This window comes from Heteronotia binoei, chromosome 19 (genome assembly GCF_032191835.1).
Source record: "Heteronotia binoei isolate CCM8104 ecotype False Entrance Well chromosome 19, APGP_CSIRO_Hbin_v1, whole genome shotgun sequence".
NCBI lineage: Eukaryota > Metazoa > Chordata > Lepidosauria > Squamata > Gekkonidae > Heteronotia > Heteronotia binoei.
Window position 1 is genome coordinate 21,344,003 of NC_083241.1, and position 19,458 is coordinate 21,363,460.

A 19,458-nucleotide genomic window follows, 5' to 3' on the forward strand; every position below is an offset into this window, starting at 1 on the left:
ATGCTTGAGGGCAAAAGAGCTTCATAGGTCGGTTTCTGAAATGAGACTAGGAATTTCAAGGCCTGCTCTGTTGTGTGATATTCTGATGAATCCATCTCTCTCCCATTAGCTGAACCAGGATTGGATGATGTTACCGAATGACCATACTTTTCCTTACAGATATTCAGACTGGAGTACAGCTACCTATTCTTTGATTTGGTGCTTTTAGTGTACAGAAATGACAGCTGCTCTTGCGTGAGCTCTCTGGATGTAAGTGGGGGCAGAATATAAGAATCATGCTACAGTTTTACGTAAAAGCAGTTTTGTGGACTGCTGGCCTATTTATAGTTCCGGGTTTTATTTTCGAAGTCTCAAACAACTGCAGGATTTTTTTTCTGAACCTAGTTGCATATTCATTATAGCATGGGGGAGACTTATCTTTGCAGCACTATGTATGAAACTAATCTAGGGGGCTTCGTGGACCACACGCTGAACATGAGTCAGCTGTGTGATGTGGCGGCCCAAAAGGCAAACACAATTTTGGGCTGTATCACCAAAAACCAAGTGTCCACATCATGTTCAGTGATTGTGTCATTTTACTCTGCTGTGGTTAGGACCCTCCTAGACTGCTGCATTTAGTTTGGGGCACCACAGGTTAATAAGGAAACATGCCCAGAGGATATGCCCAGAGGGATATGGAGACGAAGTCCTATGAGGAAAGGTTGAAGGAGCTGGGGATGTTTAGCCTGGAGAGGAGGCGGCTGAGAGGTGATATGATCACCATCCTCAATACTAGAAGGGCTGTCATATAGCGGATGGTGTGGAATTGTTTTTTGTGGCCCCAGAAGGTGGGATCAGAACCAATGGGTTGATATTAAATGAAAAGAGTTTCCGGCTCAACATTAGGAAGAACTTCCTGACCATTAGAGCGGTTCCTCAGTGGAACAGGCTTCCTCGGGAGGTGGTGGGATCTCCTTCCCTGGAGGTTTTTAAACAGAGGCTAAATGGGCATCTGACAGCAATGAAGATCCTGTGAATTTTGGGGGAGGTGTTTGTGAGTTTCCTGCATTGTGCAGGGAGTTGGACTAGATGACCCTGGAGGTCCCTTCCAACTCTATGATTCTATACAATTTTATGATTTTAGTGTAGAACAGGGGTGGCCAACGGTAGCTCTCCAGAAGTTTTTTGCCTACAACTCCCATCAGCCCCAGCCATCAGCCATGCTGGCTGGGGCTGAAGGGAGTTGTAGGCAAAAAACATCTGGAGAGCTACCGTTGGCCACCCCTGGTGTAGAATGTCAGTTTGGGGACACCGCTAAACCAGGAATAAAGGTCTACTGTGAAATTGTTTTCCAAGACTCCTATCTTCTCATAAGAGGATCCATGAGGATCCGTGCCTCAAAAACATGTTTTGGATCCATGGTGCTGCCATGAAGCCATGGATCCGTTATATCTGTGGGGAAAGCTCTTTCCATGGACGCAACTTGAGATTGGATGGTGAGCTTGGGATGATCCAATGCAGATATCATGAGGATCCATGAGGATATGTGCTTCAAAGCCATGTTTTCGCTCCATGATGTTGCCACGATGCCCAGGATCCATGATTTCTGTGGTGCAAATTCTGCCCATGGAGAGCCAGTTTGGTGTAGTGGTTAAGTGTGCGGACTCTTATCTGGGAGAACCGGGTTTGATTCCCCACTCCTCCACTTGCACCTGCTGGAATGGCCTTGGGTCAGCCAGAGCTCTGGCAGAGGTTGTCCTTGAAAGGGCAGCTGCTGTGAGAGCCCTCTCCAGCCCCACCCACCTCACAGGGTGTCTGTTGTGGGGGAGGAAGGTAAAGGAGATTGTGAGCCGCTCTGAGACTCTTCGGAGTGGAGGGCGGGATATAAATCCAATATCTTCTTCTTCTTCTAATAAGTGACTGGATGGAGGGCTTGGGGGGATCCGAAGCAGAAATCATGTGGATCCATGAGGATCCATGGTCCAAAATCAAGTTTTTGGTCCCCGGCACTGCCATGAAGCCGTGGATCCATGATTTCTGTGGCGCAAACTCTTCCCATGGACAGGATATGTGATTGGCTGGTAATCTTGGAGTGGCCCAAAGCAAAAAACATGAGGATCCATGAGGATCCGTGGTTTGGAAACATGTTTTTTCAGTGCTGTGGTGCCACAAATTCATGGAGGCATGATTTTTCTGGTGCTGCCTATAGTCTAAGAGAGGATCTACAACATGATGGTGGTTTGATTTCATTTCACCATAAAAATCATATGAATTCATGAGGATTCATGCTTTGCAACTCAGTTTTTGCACTGCTGAGGCGCCACGAATTCGTGGAGGCATGATTTCTGTGGTCCTGCCTATAGTCTAAGACAGGATGTATAGAATTAAAGTGGTTTGATTTCATTTCAATGTAGAAATCATATGAATTCATGAAGATCCATGTAGATCCGACTTTTACCCAGACCCTTCAGGGACACTGCATGATGAACAAATATGTCAGTCACCTTCACATCGGTCGTGCTGAAGAAAGTAGCCTTTGGCCCAGTACTATTAGCTTAGCTGTTCAAACCTTAAATTAGGAGGTGCACCCAGGTTAATACTTGGCCCTTAAATAAAACATATATCTAGCCTACTGAGATCGACTGTCGGCTTTTGTGAGCAAGAGGGGGGATGATTAGCATTTCTTCCTGATGGAGGAGGAGCACGAGTGCTGAGCATTTGCAATACTTTAGCCAGCTCTATTTGGGCTAGTCTTTAGGCACTCCATACAAGCTCAGAGGCTATACCACTGTAAAATTCATAGAGCTGAGGCAATGAATATTTCCTGATTTTATAAGTGGCAGAGAAAAATGAGCTTGGGAGTTTCAAAGATTTACATTCAGCCAATTTGAAAGTTGAAATGGTCATTTCCTAACCATTTGCCCTGAATGTTTTGAATTAACAAAACCTTTTTCAACCTCTTTTTCTCAGGTTCTTGATTCTGCCATTTTAAAGGGTTAAAATAAAGATATTACATCAAACTCCCTTCACCCTGCAGAAAAAACTGAAGGCTGGAAACCTTGCTGGGATTCCAGGGGATCTCCAGCTCTTGGCTGGAGAACTGCCCTTGTCTAATGTTATTTCTCTTTTTTTGTATTTACTTGAGGGAAAAGATGCCTCTGTTACCTGTTAACCTTACAAAACAAGGTTTCTGTATTCAGGTTTTAAAGTTAGATTTCCCTTGGGGGGAGGGGAGGCTCACAGACAAAGCCTGCTCATGTGGGAATGCCATTCTCTGAAGTTCCCCAGAATTATGGCTTTCAAGTTCCCCAAATGGGATGAGCTAAGGACAGAACATTTCTGGGGGAAAGGACTGGGGCTTCCTCATGTGGGAGTGCTTGAGCTAGTACTTGCTAAAAGGAATGCCTTATGCCATGAGTGTGGAACTCTGCATAGGCTCAGAGACCATTCTTCCTTCATGATTCTTGGGTAGCAGAACTGAGAAACCGATTGCCTTCTCAATTTCATTTCAAGCGCACAGACTGCCTAAACCTTTGTCCCTCGGATGGTGCCAGAAGAAAAAAATGCATCTTCACATGAAAGCCAAGTAGCTTTTTTGTGTAGACCTGTCGCCTAGGTGTCAATTTGGCCATCCATTGATATGTTTAACAGCTCTCACAGCAGGAGTTTTCCTCTCCTTTTGTTACCTGGTAGTCCGATCAGATAACATAGGACGTCACATAGGACTGACCAATGAGGATTGCTGCAGGAAGCGCCACCTGCTGGTGGTAATGAAGAAAAGCTACAGAAAGAATAAAACCCACTAAAAGTCCGCTGGAAAACAGCTCTTGGAAAGTAAGCAGAAACACCGAGGCTAATGCAGCTTCACTCCTGTTCCAGGATTTCAAGTGTAGATCGTACCGAAAAAGCAGGAGCTAGACAGGAGTGAGGCCAGTTTTCAGTGTGGATTGAACCATCTGAGAGGGTAGTATTACTGGCTCTTTTGCCCAGTGCAGAATCGGCCCAAGTCCTATGAGGAAAAGCTGAAGGAGCTGGGGATGTTTAGCCTGGAGAGGAGACTGCTGGGAGGTGATATGATCACCATCTTTAAGTACTAGAGGATAGTGCAGAGTTGTTTTCTGCTGCCCCAGAAGGTAGGACCAGAACCAATGAGTTGAAATTAAAAGAGTTTCTGACTAAACATTAGGAAGAACTTCCAGACAGAGCGGTTCCTCAGTGGAGCAGGGTTTCTCGGGAGGTGAGGGGCTCTCCTTCTTTGGAGGTTTTTAAACAGAGGCTAGATGACTATTTGACAGCCATGCTGATTCTGTGAACTTAGGCAGATCATGAGAAGGAAGGCAGGCGGAGGTATTTGTGAATTCCCTGCATTTTGCAGGGGGTTGGATTAGATGATTCTGAATGCCCCTTCCAACTCTATTATTCTAGGCTGGTGTACAGAGATGGCAACAACTAGTTTAAATACAACCCTGGTTTATGCACAGGCTCCATATTTTTGTTTTTCCAAATGTATTTTCCATCATGTTTAAATCAGGCTGACTCTGCTCCTCTCCTCTCCCTCTGTGGCAGGCCTCAAATGCTACTTAGCAGTACAGGAAAACTGGCACCTCCATCTTTCTCTACCAGATGGTGGAGTAGTTGTTGGCACCATGCCTTGTTTAGACACTGGTCATCCAGAGGAAACTTCTGTCTGATCCTGCAGTGTTCCTGCACCACAGTCTCCCATATATTAAGAACATGTGCATAGAGATGCAAATACCAAAAGGCCTGCTGGCTTTAGAGGCACTTCAGATCATTATTAAAACACCCTCCACATCTAAGGAGAACTTGGTTTTAAGTTCTTTGCAGGCTTTGAAACACACACATGTTTTGATGCAGCTTGTCAGAGGCTCTGAGGAAACCATTCCAGGAAGAGGGGGGGAGAACTTTGACAGACAACTTAATTCTCCTGGGTGGAAGGCAGATGTAATGCACACAGAGAGATGACAAAGCACCTTTATTACTTATGGGGTAAGCTGAGCTTTCTCCTAGCTTCACAGTTAGCATGACAGTCAGGCATACCAGCCAATCAAATGCTGTTCTTACTCCTCCCCTTCATGTTGGCTACGCACTTTAAAAAATGTTTGTGTGCAATGAATGTGCTCTTCATCCTTTGTTTTCTGTTAAAAAATCATTGCAAACATATTAAAAGGATCTGTAAAAATTAAGAGGTGGGTTTGTGGCATATATTCCTATAGAGCTCCGTGGTGCAGTAAGCTGCAGTACTGCAGTCCAAGCCCTGCTCATGACCTGAGTTCGATCCCGGCAGAAGCTGAGTTCAGGTAACTGGTTCCAGGTTGACTCAGCCTTCCATCCTTCCAAGGTTGGTCAAATGATGGAGTCCAGGATCTCAAGGTTGGTCAAATGAGTACCCAGCTTGCTGGGGGTAAAGTATAGATCGGGGTGGCCAACGGTAGCTCTCCGTATGTTTTTTGCCTACAAACTCCCATCAGCCCCAGCTAGCATGGCCAATGGCTGGGGCTGATGGGAGTTGTAGGCAAAAAAAATATATGGAGAGCTACCGTTGGCCACCCCTGGTGAAGATGACTGGGGAAGGCAATGGCAAACCATCCCATAAAAAGACTGCCAAGAAAATATAATGATGTGACATCAAACCATGGGTTGGTAACAACTTGGTGCTTGCACAGGGTAATACCTTTACCTTTTTTGTGGTACTCCAGATATTGGCCAGTATGTGCCTAGTGTGATGGTTTAGGCGAAAGCGTCAGCCCCTTTAAGGGAGACGAGCGCCAGGTGTATTAACAGGAGATTTAAACAAAGTTGGGATAAGGCAAGGGGGGCTGCTGGGAGCACAGTTAGAGTCCTGAAAATAAACATGGTGAGCATCAGAAGGCGGGCTCGGTCTGCTTCTTTCACCACGCCCAGCTCTTCCCCATTTAATGGGAAGTTGCACTTTTATCAGTCTTTAAACCTGGCTCTGCCAATCTCAGAAGAACATCTTCAAGCCTCTCACTAGCATTATTAAGGCAATAGTTCATCACCTCAATCTCCTCCACCACTTTTCTGTAGGTTCAAACTCAGACATTATGTAGCAATCAGAAATTAAACTAACTGGAAGGACTTAATATCTTTTCATTGCAAAAGAAGAATAAACCCCAGAAGATAGTACTGATGGAAGATGTATACCTGGCAGGACAGTCACGGATGTTGCAAGACCGGTGATTCACAACTGGCTTCTGGCTCTCTTTACACAGTGATTTGTTCACTCTTTGCCCCTTCAGGTTCACACACACAAGTCTTCGGACCTGGGTCCCCAAATTCCCACAAAAGGTAGAACAGGGACTCCACTCGCCAAGCGCCCACCTGTGTTCTGATGGGAGGAAAGCAACAGGTGAGGGAGTGATGGGCAGCAACTGTGCCATTTTAGATGTACAGTACAGTTCCTTACATGAGTCCCACACCTCTGGTCCATCAGAGGCTTCTTAAGGTCTCAGGAAAAAGCCCTTCCAGGTCTGCTACAACCAGAGACTGTTCCTTGGACTTCTATCATACAGAGTGTGTGCTCGGCCACTAAGCTACAGCCTTTCCAATTCTTAAATGCATCCTAAAGATCAGGTAGTGGCAGGTCAAACTTCAAACAGTGCTCAAATGTCTTTCCAACTGTGCAAAATTCAAAGGAGAATACAAACAGAAGAACTTTTGAAAGGGCATTCAGTTATTTCCCCCAAATGAGGGAAATTCTAAGAACATAAGAGAAGCCATGTTAGATCAGGCCAATGGCCCATCCAGTCCAACACTCTGTGTCACACAGTGGCCAAAAAAAAATTATATATATATAATTCACTCCTGTGGCAGTGAATTCCACATGTTAATCACCCTTTGGGGGAAGAAGTACTTCCTTTTATCCGTTTTAACCTGTCTGCTCAGCAATTTCATCGAATGCCCATGAGTTCTTGTATTGTGAGAAAGGGAGAAAAGTACCGTATTTTTCGGACGATTAGATGCACCGGACCATAAGACGCACCTTCGTCTACGTGCGCAAATGGCCATCTTCGGTGATGCGGGCGCCATTGCAGCCTTCGGGCCGCCTCGGCCGGGGGCCGCACGCAGGCGCGGGAGAAACATGCCAACGCCTGCGAAGTGCAGGATTTGCGGTGAGGGCGATCTCGCCGCTTGTCTCCCAGCCAGGCACGCAAGCGCGGGGCAAGCACGCCTGGCTGGGAGACAAGCGGCAAGATCGCTCCCTGCAAAGTGCTGGGTTGGCGATGGGGGCGGAGGGAACGATCTCGCCACTTGTCTTCCAGCCAGGCACGCAAGCGCGGGGCAAGCACGCCTGGCTGGGAGACAAGTGGCGAGATTGCTCCCTGCAAAGTGCTGGGTTGGCGATGGGGGCGGAGGAAGCGATCTCACCACTTGTCTCCCAGGGGCTGCAGGCCCCTCCCCCCTCATCTTTTAGTATTCGGACCATAAGACGCACGCTTTGGGGGGGGGGAGTGCGTCTTATGGTCCGAAAAATACGGTACTTCTTTCTCTACTTTCTCCATCCCATGCAATATCTTGTAAACCTCTATTATGTCACCTCACAGTTGACGTTTCTCCAAGCTAAAGAGCCCCAAGCATTTCAACCTTTCTTCATAGGGAAAGTGTTCCAGCCCTTTAATCATTCTAGTTGTCCTTTTCTGGACTTTATCCAATGCTATAATATCCTTTTTGAGGTGCGGCGACCAGAACTGCACACAGTACTCCAAATGAGACCGCACCATCTATTTATACAGGGGCATTATGATACTGGCTGATTTGTTTTCAATTCCCTTCCTAATAATTCCCAGTGCTCTACTGGATTCTAACCCGTGCTCCTACTGGATTCTGAACCAGCACAGTGAATAAACAGATAGCACTGGATTGCCAATGTGCTTATATGGGATGGCATCCGTACTGTAAATCCACAAACTTTGCCTGAGGTCTTGGAGCTGATCAGCCCTTGGGCCAAGTCAAGAGTCAGCATGGTGGAGCGGTGAGAATGCTGGACTAGGATCTGGAAGAGTCAGATTGGGTGCTCACTTGGTGTCTTCAGGCCAGTCACCTATTCCCAAGCTAATCTACTGCACAGAGTTGTTGTGAAGATAAAATGGAATAGAGGAGAATAAGCTGCTTTGGGTCCCTATTTACAGAATAGTTGGGTACAGATGGAGAAAATAAATATAGCAGAAGGGGGAGGCAAATAAAAGTTTGGTTGGTGGGTGGTTGGGAAGGAGAAAAGGAAGCAAGGAAAGGTAAGGATTTGGGAGATACCAGGAGGAGGGAAAGAGGGGAAAATGTGGAGAGGGGATACAGGGGAAAGTGAGTTGCCCCCTGCAAGTCCTTGCACATTCTCTGCTGTGCAACTGGATTCCTGGCAAGCAGCTGGTTCAAAGCAACTGAGCAAGGCCTAGAATGGTGGCTGGAACCATGAACATCTTTTCAGGGACAGGCTACCAGGGGGAAGGGAGGAGGAAAAGCTGAAGTCAGGGGGAACACAAAGGTAGGTTAGCTAGTGGTGGGGGTGGTGGGGGAGGTCAGAAGGAAGCAGGAAAAGGGGAGACACTATGGTGGCTTTCAGGAAAGGGAAAGAGGAAAATGAAATTGCCCCCTGCAAGTCCTTGAGGGTCCCCCCACTTGTCAGGTCCGTTCTGCACAGAAGCACCCAACCTGCACCCAATGTCAACACCTGTCCTTTGCCAAGATGGGAAAACAAATTACATCACTGTTTTAAATCAATTGGGCAGTCTATGCCAGGGAGTGATACTCTAGAAGGAAGGGCTTTTTCACTTGGCACTGCAGTTCTCAAGGTTCCTCGCTCTGCTCAGACATAACTTAAACGATGAAGTACTATAAAAAGTTGACAGATTTGTATGCAACCACAGGAGTCATCGTGAGTTCTTTTTGGTGGGGAGGCAAGGGAGCGGAGGAGAGGTTGGTCCCATAATACCCAAGGATAATTGATCGCTCCCAGCTGTGTCCACAGTTGCATTCCCGCAGCACATAATGAATTCTTTACCTTATTGGTTTTCAACATTTCCTTATTACTTCTGGCTTTCTTAAAATAACAACAAAAGAGTATTTTTCAAAGCAGAAATGGTTAAAGTAAAGTGTGACTTGGGAGGACTGTGTTATTCATTTTACCACAAAGATACTGTGTAAAAATCACCCCTTTCAGTATATCACGGTGGTGAAATAACCAAAGGCACACACTTCCTCAGGTGACTGGAAAAGACAAGCCTTCACAAATACACGAAATGCTACTGATGCTTCCTAGGAAGAACAGGAAGGAGCAGCCTTCCCTCTGCGCTCCTGCCACCGGCTTGATAGTCTCCAGCTCCAACTCTCAGCCGCCTCGCATTCTCAGCGCTACCACGGTCATTCACCAGAGCAGGCTGCTGCTGGTGACCCTCAGCTGGGCTGCAGTGCCACAAAGGCAGAAGGCCAAATGGTATTGCAGCTACTGGCTTACACAACACCACAGGCAGGGGCCAACAAGGGTCTGCTTGGCCCTACAGAACTGCCAATGGCAGCCCAGCTTCTCCCTCTCGCCTTATTCAACACCACCTGCTTGCTTCTGAGCTCAACCACCACCTTGCTTTCAGAACACCAAGCAAGCAAAAAAAATCACTGCCAGGTGAGCCAAAGGGCCTCCCGCAGGTTGCAGGAGGAGGGCTTTAGGCACCCTAATGCTACCTTGGTTATATAACAGGACAGTACTATGCAGGGCTTTTTTTGGTAGAAAAAGCCCAGCATGAACTCATTTGCATATCAGGTCACACCCCTGGTTTCACATGGGGTTTTGGTAGAAAAAGCCTAGAAGGAACTCATTTGCATATAAGGCCACACCCACACACAAAGCTAGCTGGAACCATGTCCCTGTGCATTCCTGCTCAAAAAAAGCCTTGGTGCTATGGAAGCCAAGTGCCAGGCTCTCCATTACCCTCCTAGATTTAGAGCTACAGGGATCAAGTCTAGGTGGAGGAAAGCAAACAATCTGATTCTCCACATCCATTGCAAAGCCTATTGTTTCCCCCCACTCCCCAGACCTCTCCAATAAGTCCCCCAGGTATTCTCATGGCTCACATACCCATCAGGCTTAGAGGCCAAAGAGAGACTTTTCTGAGACGAATGAGGGGAAAAGCGAATCATATGCACACCAACCTCACCCAAGTGGCTCATGGCGTTCCCTTTTCAGGTTCTTCTGCCAGTCCCCAAGGCTATTTGCGGAACAATCTTGAGCAGAGTCACAACCTTCTAAGCCCATTGACTTCAAAGGACTTAGGGAGCATTCACACTACACTACATAATGCCTTTTACAACTGGATTTTTACAGTGTAAGAATAGCAAAAATTTAGTGGCAAAACACATTATTTAGTGTAGTATGAATGTATTCTTAGATAGATGTCACTTTGGGATTACACTGTCAGTTTCCTAAAAGTCCCAGCTGAAGCAGATCAGAAGTGCGACTGAAGGTCATAATGCGTAGGTGCCTCAACTAAAAACTTACACTGTAACTAGATGTTAGAGGGTTAGTGCTCCAAATGCACCCTTGTATGTAGCACTTGTGGGGGAACATGATTGCTTTAAGTATTTAAAGAGGAGGGCAGGGAGCTGTTCCTGTAGGCAGCAGAGGAGAGGAATCGCAACACTTGCTGGGGATGCTCTTGGCTGATCTCACATTGAGCAGGCAACTGGACTGGACAGCCTGTATGGCCCCTTCCAACTCTGTGATTCTTTGATGTAATGGTTAAGTGCGCGGAACCAGGTTTGATTTCCCACTTCTCTAACTTGCACCTGCTGGAATGGCCTTGGGTCAGCTATAGCTCTCGTAGGAGTCATCCTTGAAAGCGCAGCTTCTAGGAGAGCTCTCTCAGCTCCACCTACCCCACAGGGTATCTGTTGTGTGTGTGTGGGGGGGGGGAGGTAAAGGAAATTGTAAGCTACTCTGAGATTCAGAGTATAGGGTGGGGTATAAATCCAATTTCTTCTTCTTCTGCCCTCCCCTGTAATATTTACAGAAACCCACCATAGAATATGAAAATGTATGCCATGAATCACAGCAAACTACCAATGGCACTCTGTTCTATCAAATGGGGGCAAAGGGAGGCAACGGATCATGATGGCATCATATCCAATAAATGATTCCCCCCCCCTTACTTGGGCTTATGGGGAACCAGGGAGAACTATCCTCAAGGATGCAATTCCTTGGCTGCCCCCCTCCCCGTGCTGTCTAAGAGTTTTTATCTATGCTGTAAAAACAATAACATCTCAAGACACTTGCAGACAAAACATAATTAAACATAAGAATCTTGTCATGGAATGTTCAACAAACCTTCCTTCTTGACATTTACCCAAACAGACAATGGCTTGACACTCGATGAAGCCCAGCATCTGTATTGCCCAGCAAGCCGACTGGAGACAACGTTCACCTCCAGGATACGTCCCTCGGCTAGAGTTCTGTGATTGAAGCCTAGAATTTCTTCAACAGGTTGGTTTTTAAAGGACCAGCGAATGGTATTCTTTGTATTGGGATGTACAGGACAGCCTAGGAAGCAAAGCTATTCTTAGCTCGTTTTCTTAAAACACTGGATAACTTTCTAAAATGTCTACATAAATTACAGATTTAAGAATGTAGAAACCACCAAGGTAGACCTGACCAATGGTCCAGAGTCCTATTTCCCCCCGTGGTCAACCAGATGCCCCCATAAGTCCTACAAGCAGTGTGTGAAGGTATTCACAGGTACCTTGCCTCTGAACATGGAGAATCCATTTTTTCATCACAGCTCACAGTTACCGACAAACCTATCCTCCACGATTCTCTTTGTGGTGATAAAGCAGCCACCACAACATTCTCTTGCAGTAGATTCTTTCTGTGAATTCTGCATTCTTCCTTTTATCTGTCTGTCTGCTCATGAGGCAGTAAAGCTGACCTTTGAGGATCCTGAGTTATTTTTACCTGCACTTTAATGAAGCAGCAGCAGAGGGCCTTTTACCACACATCTTTCTTCCTGGCCAGTTTTGTGGTCCCAGACACACTGCTTTTTTTTTGTAGAAAAAAGCCCAGCATATAAGGCCTCACCCCCTGACACCACCATTGTTTCACATCGGGTTTTTTTATGGGAAAAACCCAGCAAGAACACATTTACATATTAGGCCACACCTCCTAATGCCAAGGCAGCCAGAACTCCGTTCCTGGGTGTTCGTGCTCAAAAAAAGCCCTGCACACTGCTATTGAACAGTCAAAGGAGGCCTATGCAGTAGACAGCCATGATCAGGAGAGGTCAGCCTAGCCTGATATCATCAGATCTTGGAAGCTGAGAAGGATCAGCCCTGGCTAGTATTTGGATGAGAAACCATCAAGAATACCAGGGTCACCATGCAGAGGCAGGCAATGGCAAACCACTTCTGAATGTCTCTGGTTTTGAAAACCCTACAGCAAGGGTGGCCAACGGTAGCTCTCCAGATGTTTTTTTGCCTACAATTCCCATCACCCCCAGCCAGCATGGCCAATGGCTGGGGCTGATGGGAGTTGTAGGCAAAAACTTCTGGAGAGCTACTGTTGGCCACCCCTGCCCTACAGAATCAACGTACGTCCACTGTGACTTGATGGCAAAAAAAAATGCAACAGATATGCACAGTAAAGGCATAAGGCGAGAGAGAGGGAGGGAGAAGAGGAAGGGAGGGAGAGGGTGGAGGGTACAGTGGTCTGTTTCAAAATCACTGCTATAAGTTATTGTAAAGTATCAAAACAAATTCTCATTTGTTCTTAGAGTACCTTCTTCCACCTCCATCTATCACCACAGGGTTTATTTCAAAGGTCACAAAACAGCATCTTTCTTCTAAACCAACCTGGTCTCCCCATATCCTCCAACCCCAAAACCTCACTGACTGCAGCGGTTGGAATCCTGAACCACGCCCCCCCATAGCAGCTGATGAGGTGAGCTCATGAAAGCTTATGGGTGCCACACCATTCTTTTTGGAATGACTCCTTTGTTAAAAGTACCTGTAAAACATACAAAACTATTGCATATAATATACCCAGGATTAACACAAGTTATGCATGTCTCGTTGGACCGTGCCCAGGGTGTGTTCCTGTAAAAGCTGATTTTCAATAACAATAACTTTATTTGAAAGTGGCCACAGAATTCTAAGGCAGCGAATAAGCACAATCTCTCAGCAAAACTTTCCCACTACCAGTAGAAGTATATCAATTTCATTAATGGTAAATAAATATTTAAATTAAAAACACATAAACGATATTTTATTTAAATAAAATAAATTTCTCTTGTCCTTTGTCTTTTGGGTTAGCTGCAAGATCCCCTCCCCTTCAGCGCCTCTCTAGAACAATATCCAATTATGTGTGGATGCAGCTTTCCATTCCATCACAACATTCCTCCTTTCAACACCAGTCTCAGGTAACCAGCTCTGCACACACACCTGATGCTGCCTTATACTGAATCAGACCCTGGGTCCATCAAGGTCAGTACTGTCTACTCAGACTGGCAGTGGCTCTCCAGGGTCTCAGGGCTGAGGTCTTTCACATCACCTACTACTAGGTCCTTTCAACAAGAGATGCTGGGGATTGAACCTGGGACCTGCTGCATGCAAACCCTGTGTTCTACCACTGAGACATGCCCCTTCCTAAATGGAACTGCTTTCTACTGAAGCATGACTAACATTATTTGGACCAGGAGCCTTGGTCCATTGTCTACTCAGACTGGCAGTGGTTCTCCAGGGTCTCAAGCAGAGGTCTTTCATATCACCTACTGCCAGATCCTTTAACTAGAGATGCCAGGGACTGAACCCAGGACCTTCAGCATGCCAAACAGATGTTCTGCCACTGAGTCACAGTCCCTCTACAAAAGGATCTAGGGGTCTTAGTGAACCACATGCTGAATTTGAGTCAACAGTGCAATGCGGTGGCTAAAAAGGCAAATGCAATATTGGGCTGTATGAACAGAAGTATAGTGTCCAGATCACATGATGTGATGGTATCGCTTTACTCTGCTCTGGTAAGACCTCACCTGGAGTACTGTGCTCAGTTTTGAGCACCACATTTTAAGAAGGATATAGACAGGCTGGAACGGGTCCAGAGGAGGGCAACAAAGATGAAGAGGGGTCTGGAAACCAAGTCCTACGAAGAAAGGCTGAAGGAGCTGGGCATATTTAGCCTGGAGAGGAGGCGGCTGACAGATGATATGATCACCATCTTCAAGTACTTGAAGGGCTGTCATACAGAGGATGGTGCGGAATTGGTTTCTGTGGCCCCAGAAGGTGGGACCAGAACCAATGGGTTGAAATTAAATCAAAAGAGTTTCCGACTCAACGTTAGGAAGAACTTCCTGACAGTTAAGAGCAGCTCCTCAGTGGAACAGGCTTCCTCAGGAGGTGGTGGGCTCTCCTTCTTTGGAAGTTTTTAAACAGAGGCTGGATGGCCGTCTGACAGCAATGCGGATCCTGTGAATTTAGGGGGAGATATCTGTAAATTTCCTGCATTGTGCAGGGGGTTGGACTAGATGACCCTGGAGGTCCCTTCCAACTCTATGATTCTAAAAGCCATTAACTCTTGCATCCCCCCACTATTCACCCCCCCTCTTTCCTTCCCAGCCATCACAGTGTGGTCAAGACCACTTGGAAACATGAAGCCTTGACTATTTATACTGGCCTGATTCCAAAAGAAGGCCTTCCACCTCTTTGGCCCAATCTAATTAAAGCTAATAGTGCTTAAGTCCCACCGAAATCAATCTGCCAAGTTAGTCACAACTAACTTGCATTGTGACACATCGATTTAAGGGGGCTTGAAGCACGACGAACGTTGTTTGGACAGGGTGCCTCTGCGAGTTCTAGGCCCTGCTTGCTTAAACTGACGTCTATTGTTCATTATCCGGAATGTTACAATTTTAAGTTTTACCTATTTGATAACTGTCCAAATATAAGAAAAATGACCCAAAATACTTATTTCTATTTTTCCTTTCCCTTTTCTGTGCTTTGACAGAAGCATGAGAACTATCACTGCCTTTACTTGGATGGAAAAAGGAACGAGGACCTATATTTGATTAAATATGACCAAACTGTCAAGGAGAGAGGGAGCGAGGCAGGCAGACAAATGCAGAAGTTTTACCATACAACAGCATCCACTAGACTGCACTATGCACCAGGGGATGGCTTCTTTGGTTTTTTGGGGGGGAAAAAACCTTCATTTTCCTCAGAATTTCATATAGACAGAGCCCCAAATATACGAATGTGTTGACTAATGGATTTTAACCGGCAGGAATGACTTTAGACATTCTTGGAGTTACAATAATCATTGGATATAATAAGGGAACAGTTTGACAAAGCCAGAATGATACCAAGGAATAACCTTCCATAAGATAGGAAACAACAACAGAACACCACTGGTGGTCACATAAAAACTTTCAGCTCAAACCAGTTCAATGCATCATTAACAACCTACAGCCTACGCACAGCAGGACAATGATACTCTCACAGGTACTGGGGGACAAACCTCTTTCCCTCCATAGACAACCCCCTAATCTTGAAAAAATGGTATGACATCACTTCCAGGAAAAAAAAACCCAGAGGTGATGACAGGTCTCTCTAGGAATCTCTAGTTTCTGGTGATTCCTAGAATGGATTGAACAATTCTTAGAGCAAACATCATGCCTGCTATTCTCTCATGCCTTCCTTAAATGCACTTAAATAGGACTAAGAACATCGCTAAAACAGAAGTCCATTGGCACCTTAAATACTAACAACATTTATTTCAATATGAGCTTTCATGAATCAGCTCTCACTTTTTCAAATATGTATTGCTCTTCAAACCAGGCACATTGCAAGATGGGAAGAGGAGTTAAGGCAGAAGGTTAATTCCTCATGAGTCTTTCAAGTGTAAATTCACCATGTGGGGAACAAGGAGGCAGAGAGAGGTTCTGTTACAGAAATTTAAAAATCTGGGCACAGTCACATAGGCACAAGCCTTCAGAATAAGCTAAAACTGGTCTTGGTTCTTGGCTCCTAGAGCTTCTGTCATGGTCTATGGCCCTGGGAGTCCTGGGCCAGCTGCTCCCGGACCAGCTCAGGAAATTGGAATATTCTATGATGTTGTTTGTTTTCTTTTGGTTTAAATTGTATTTCTGTACTTTGTAACTTGCAGTGAGCTCCTGCTGAGGAGAAAAGCGGGGTGCAAACACACACACAAAAATGGCTCTGCTATTCAGATATTAACAAGTAGGACCGGGGAACATACCTATCCGTAAAAGATCGCCAGGTACCACACTGATGTTTGTGCCAGTCCCAGATGCCAAGACACGCCTTTTCTGACTGCTGCTGGATTTCTGTGGCTCCTGAAGTCTTTCAACTGGGGAGGGGGAAAATCACATTACATTTGAGCACTTTCCAGGAATGAGCAAGGGGCTGCTTGCATCTTAACAGCCTGATATTTTGAGAGCTCAGCACAGGAGAACATGGCAGACCTAGCTGACCATAGGAATTCTGGGGCTCAGCAGAATTTTTGTGAGTTTCAGTTCCCCAGGTGTGGGGGGAAATAAGCAAAACATATTAGGGATCCAGGTGTGGGGGGCACAAAGCAGTGTTCTATTATTTTGTCTTCTATATCTTTCTTTTTAAGCATTTTTAATTGTAAACGGTGCCAAGAGCACCAACAAAAGGCAGTATACAAGTGCAGGGAAGATGTGAATAAACAGATGCTGTTTTTCCTATCTAGAGACAAACTGGAAACAAGGATGACCACAACAGCCCATGCCAACCCCTTACCCACTACAAATCAGACAAAATGGGTCTTATTTCCACACACTGCCTTGCAGCTATTTCCTGACTCAGCTGAAAGTGTTGGCTTGGACCTTTCAAGCCCTTAATGGCTTTAGCCTACAGCTCTTGCAGTTGTGCCTCCACCTATATGTTGCTGCCTGAGCTCAGATCAACTGTTGCTGTGAAAGCCTGCACTGCCACCAGGGGCATTGAGTGGGGACCCAGGAAGGGCATTCTTGGCAGTTGTCCCTTCTTTGCAAAATTCCCTTCCCTGAGAGCTTCACTTAGCTCCAATGTTGAATGTCTTCTTCTGAAGTTAATTTTAAAAATACTTAGACCGATTTTGCACTAGGCTTCTTCTGGGTGGAGGGCCCTTTTGCTCCTGGTGCTTCTCATCGTTTTTGCACAAGCAGCCACGGAGCTGCGAGTTGGTGCACTGCTTTCTCGTGGCAAGCAAGATCGTCTTACAAGTGGTTTCTGCTTGCCACGGGAGAGCAGTGTGCCAACTCGCAGCTCCGCGGCAGCTTGTGCGAAAACGGAGAGAAGCGCTGGGGGCAAAAGGGCTCTCCATCTGGAACTAGTCCTAGTGCAAAATCAGTATTTTTTTTAATGCCTGTGAGGGAAAATTTATTGTTTTTATTCCTGGGTTTTAGTTGTACTAGTTTTTTTTACTTATATATTTTTTACTGGTTTTAATTGTTTGTCAGATTTTTATAATGGCTTTAATTCTGTTTTTATTTCCTTTGTGAGCAGGCTTCCCTGGGCATGATACTGGGCAAAGCAACATCCATATCACCTCGATAAATAAACAAATAAAACATAGGCTTTGCACTTGCCGGCCAGTTGAAGAACAGTCCTGGCTGAGGTTTTCCCCACAGCATTGGTGGCTGTACAGGTATATGTTCCGGAATCCTCAGATGAAATGTTTCTTAAGAGTAAGGAACCATTAGTGACTGTTAAAAAATGGTGTATTGCGGAACTTCCATTCTTAAACCAAGCAATATCTGGTTGGGGAAGACCTGGGGGAAAATGCAAAAAAAACAAGCGTTTCAGCTCAGAAATGGATGCTCCAAATTCTCTCACTTGACAGTAGTACCAACTGCAACTTAGAAATTTAGGGGGAAGAAAAATATCTAGTGCTTATAATTCAGATTGTCAATGCACTAAATATTTTTTTTCAGTTGATCCACCATCTAATTGCTCACCGAGCACAGGCAGGACTTTTAGCTGAAGTGAACCCTTAAAGCCCTCGGCCGGCTGCTTGGCAAGCTGTTGGTGATGGAAAGTGCCATTCAAATTGCAGCCAACTTATGGCAACCCTGCAGGGTTTTCCAGGCAGGAGACATTCAAAGGTGCTTTGCCATCGCCTGCCTCTGCAGAGCAACCCAGGACCTTCCTTGGCAGTCTCCAATTCAAATACTTACCAGACTTGACCCTGCTTAGCTTCTGAGACCTGACAAGGGCCTTTCTAAGTTTCAGATTGCTGAATTTCTCTCCAGTCCCTGGCCAAGCATGCACAGTGCATGTCAAGCACCTCCTAGTAGCTACCAGCCGTCAACACCCATATACCAAAACATTTTCTAGCTAGCCAACAGTGTTTATCAAAGCTGTCTTTAGCTATTACCTTTAGCTATTATCTCTCCACTGGACACAACAGATACACAGGGCCAGTTCAAGCCATTTTGTCATCGCAAAACAGGAAACCTATTACCTTCTGCCAGTATCATAATGCCCCTGTATAAATCGATGGTGCGGTCTCATTTGGAATACTGTGTACAATTCTGGTCACCGCACCTCAAAAAGGATATTATAGCATTGGAAAAAGTGCAGAAAAGGGCAACACTTTCCCTATGAAGAAAGGTTAAAACGCTTGGGGCTCTTTAGCTTGGAGAAACATCGACTGTGGGGTGACATGATAGAGGTTTACAAGATAATGCATGGGATGGAGAAAGTAGAGAAAGAAGTACTTTTCTCCCTTTCTCACAATACAAGAACTTGTGGGCATCCAATGAAATTGCTGAGCAGACAGGTTAAAATGGACAGAAGGAAGTACTTCTTCACCCAAAGGGTGATTAACATGTGGAATTCACTGCCACAGGAGGTGGCAGTGGCTACAAGCATAGCCAGCTTCAAGAGGGGGTTAGATAAAAATATGGAGCAGAGGTCCATCAGTGGCTATTAACCACAGTGTGTGTGTGTGTGTATATTTGGCCACTGTGTGACACAGTGTTGGACTGGATGGGCCATTGGCCTGATCCAACATGGCTTCTCTTATGTTCTGGTTTCTGCTGTCAATCACTGGGTCCAAGCAAAAGTGCCAATCACCTTCTGTGGTGCTGATGCAAGCCCCCACGGAACCCGAGCACCCTCCTCAGTCACTCCAAGCAGCTGCCTGGGTGGCTTGATAGAAGGAACGAGCCTTACAGATGCTGTTTCTCGCATACGGCATCCCCCCTGGCCATTCCAGGGCACTAGGAGAGTTTAGCTCCCACAGCAATGTCTAATTATGTGAGATACTTGGAAATATAAGCCAGGCTGAACACTAATTCAGCTCTCTCTTTTTCATAGATCATTTCTCAAAATTGCTTTACAGGCAATTTCTTCATGATGTGAATGATCCTTGAGAGAGGAAACTTCAGCCTTTCAATCAGACGCTTAGCACTTTTCTGTCCACACCTCAGGTTTTCTTCTCAA

At 45.7% G+C, this 19,458-nt stretch overlaps 1 protein-coding gene across 1 annotated transcript in view; it reads right to left on the bottom strand.

Annotated features, from left to right (window-relative positions):
• Positions 1-19,206, bottom strand: part of LOC132587964 (ADAMTS-like protein 3) — a 34,938-nt gene extending 15,732 nt beyond the window's left edge. Inside the window, exons 1-5 of the mRNA XM_060260377.1 lie at positions 19,090-19,206; positions 17,970-18,033; positions 16,244-16,354; positions 11,330-11,542; positions 6,163-6,346 (exon numbers count right to left, since the gene is read on the bottom strand). Coding sequence (XP_060116360.1) covers positions 6,163-6,346; positions 11,330-11,542; positions 16,244-16,354; positions 17,970-18,033; positions 19,090-19,206 — 689 coding nt within the window. The remainder of the gene's footprint in view (positions 1-6,162; positions 6,347-11,329; positions 11,543-16,243; positions 16,355-17,969; positions 18,034-19,089) is intronic.
• Between the last annotated feature and the right edge of the window lie 252 nt (positions 19,207-19,458).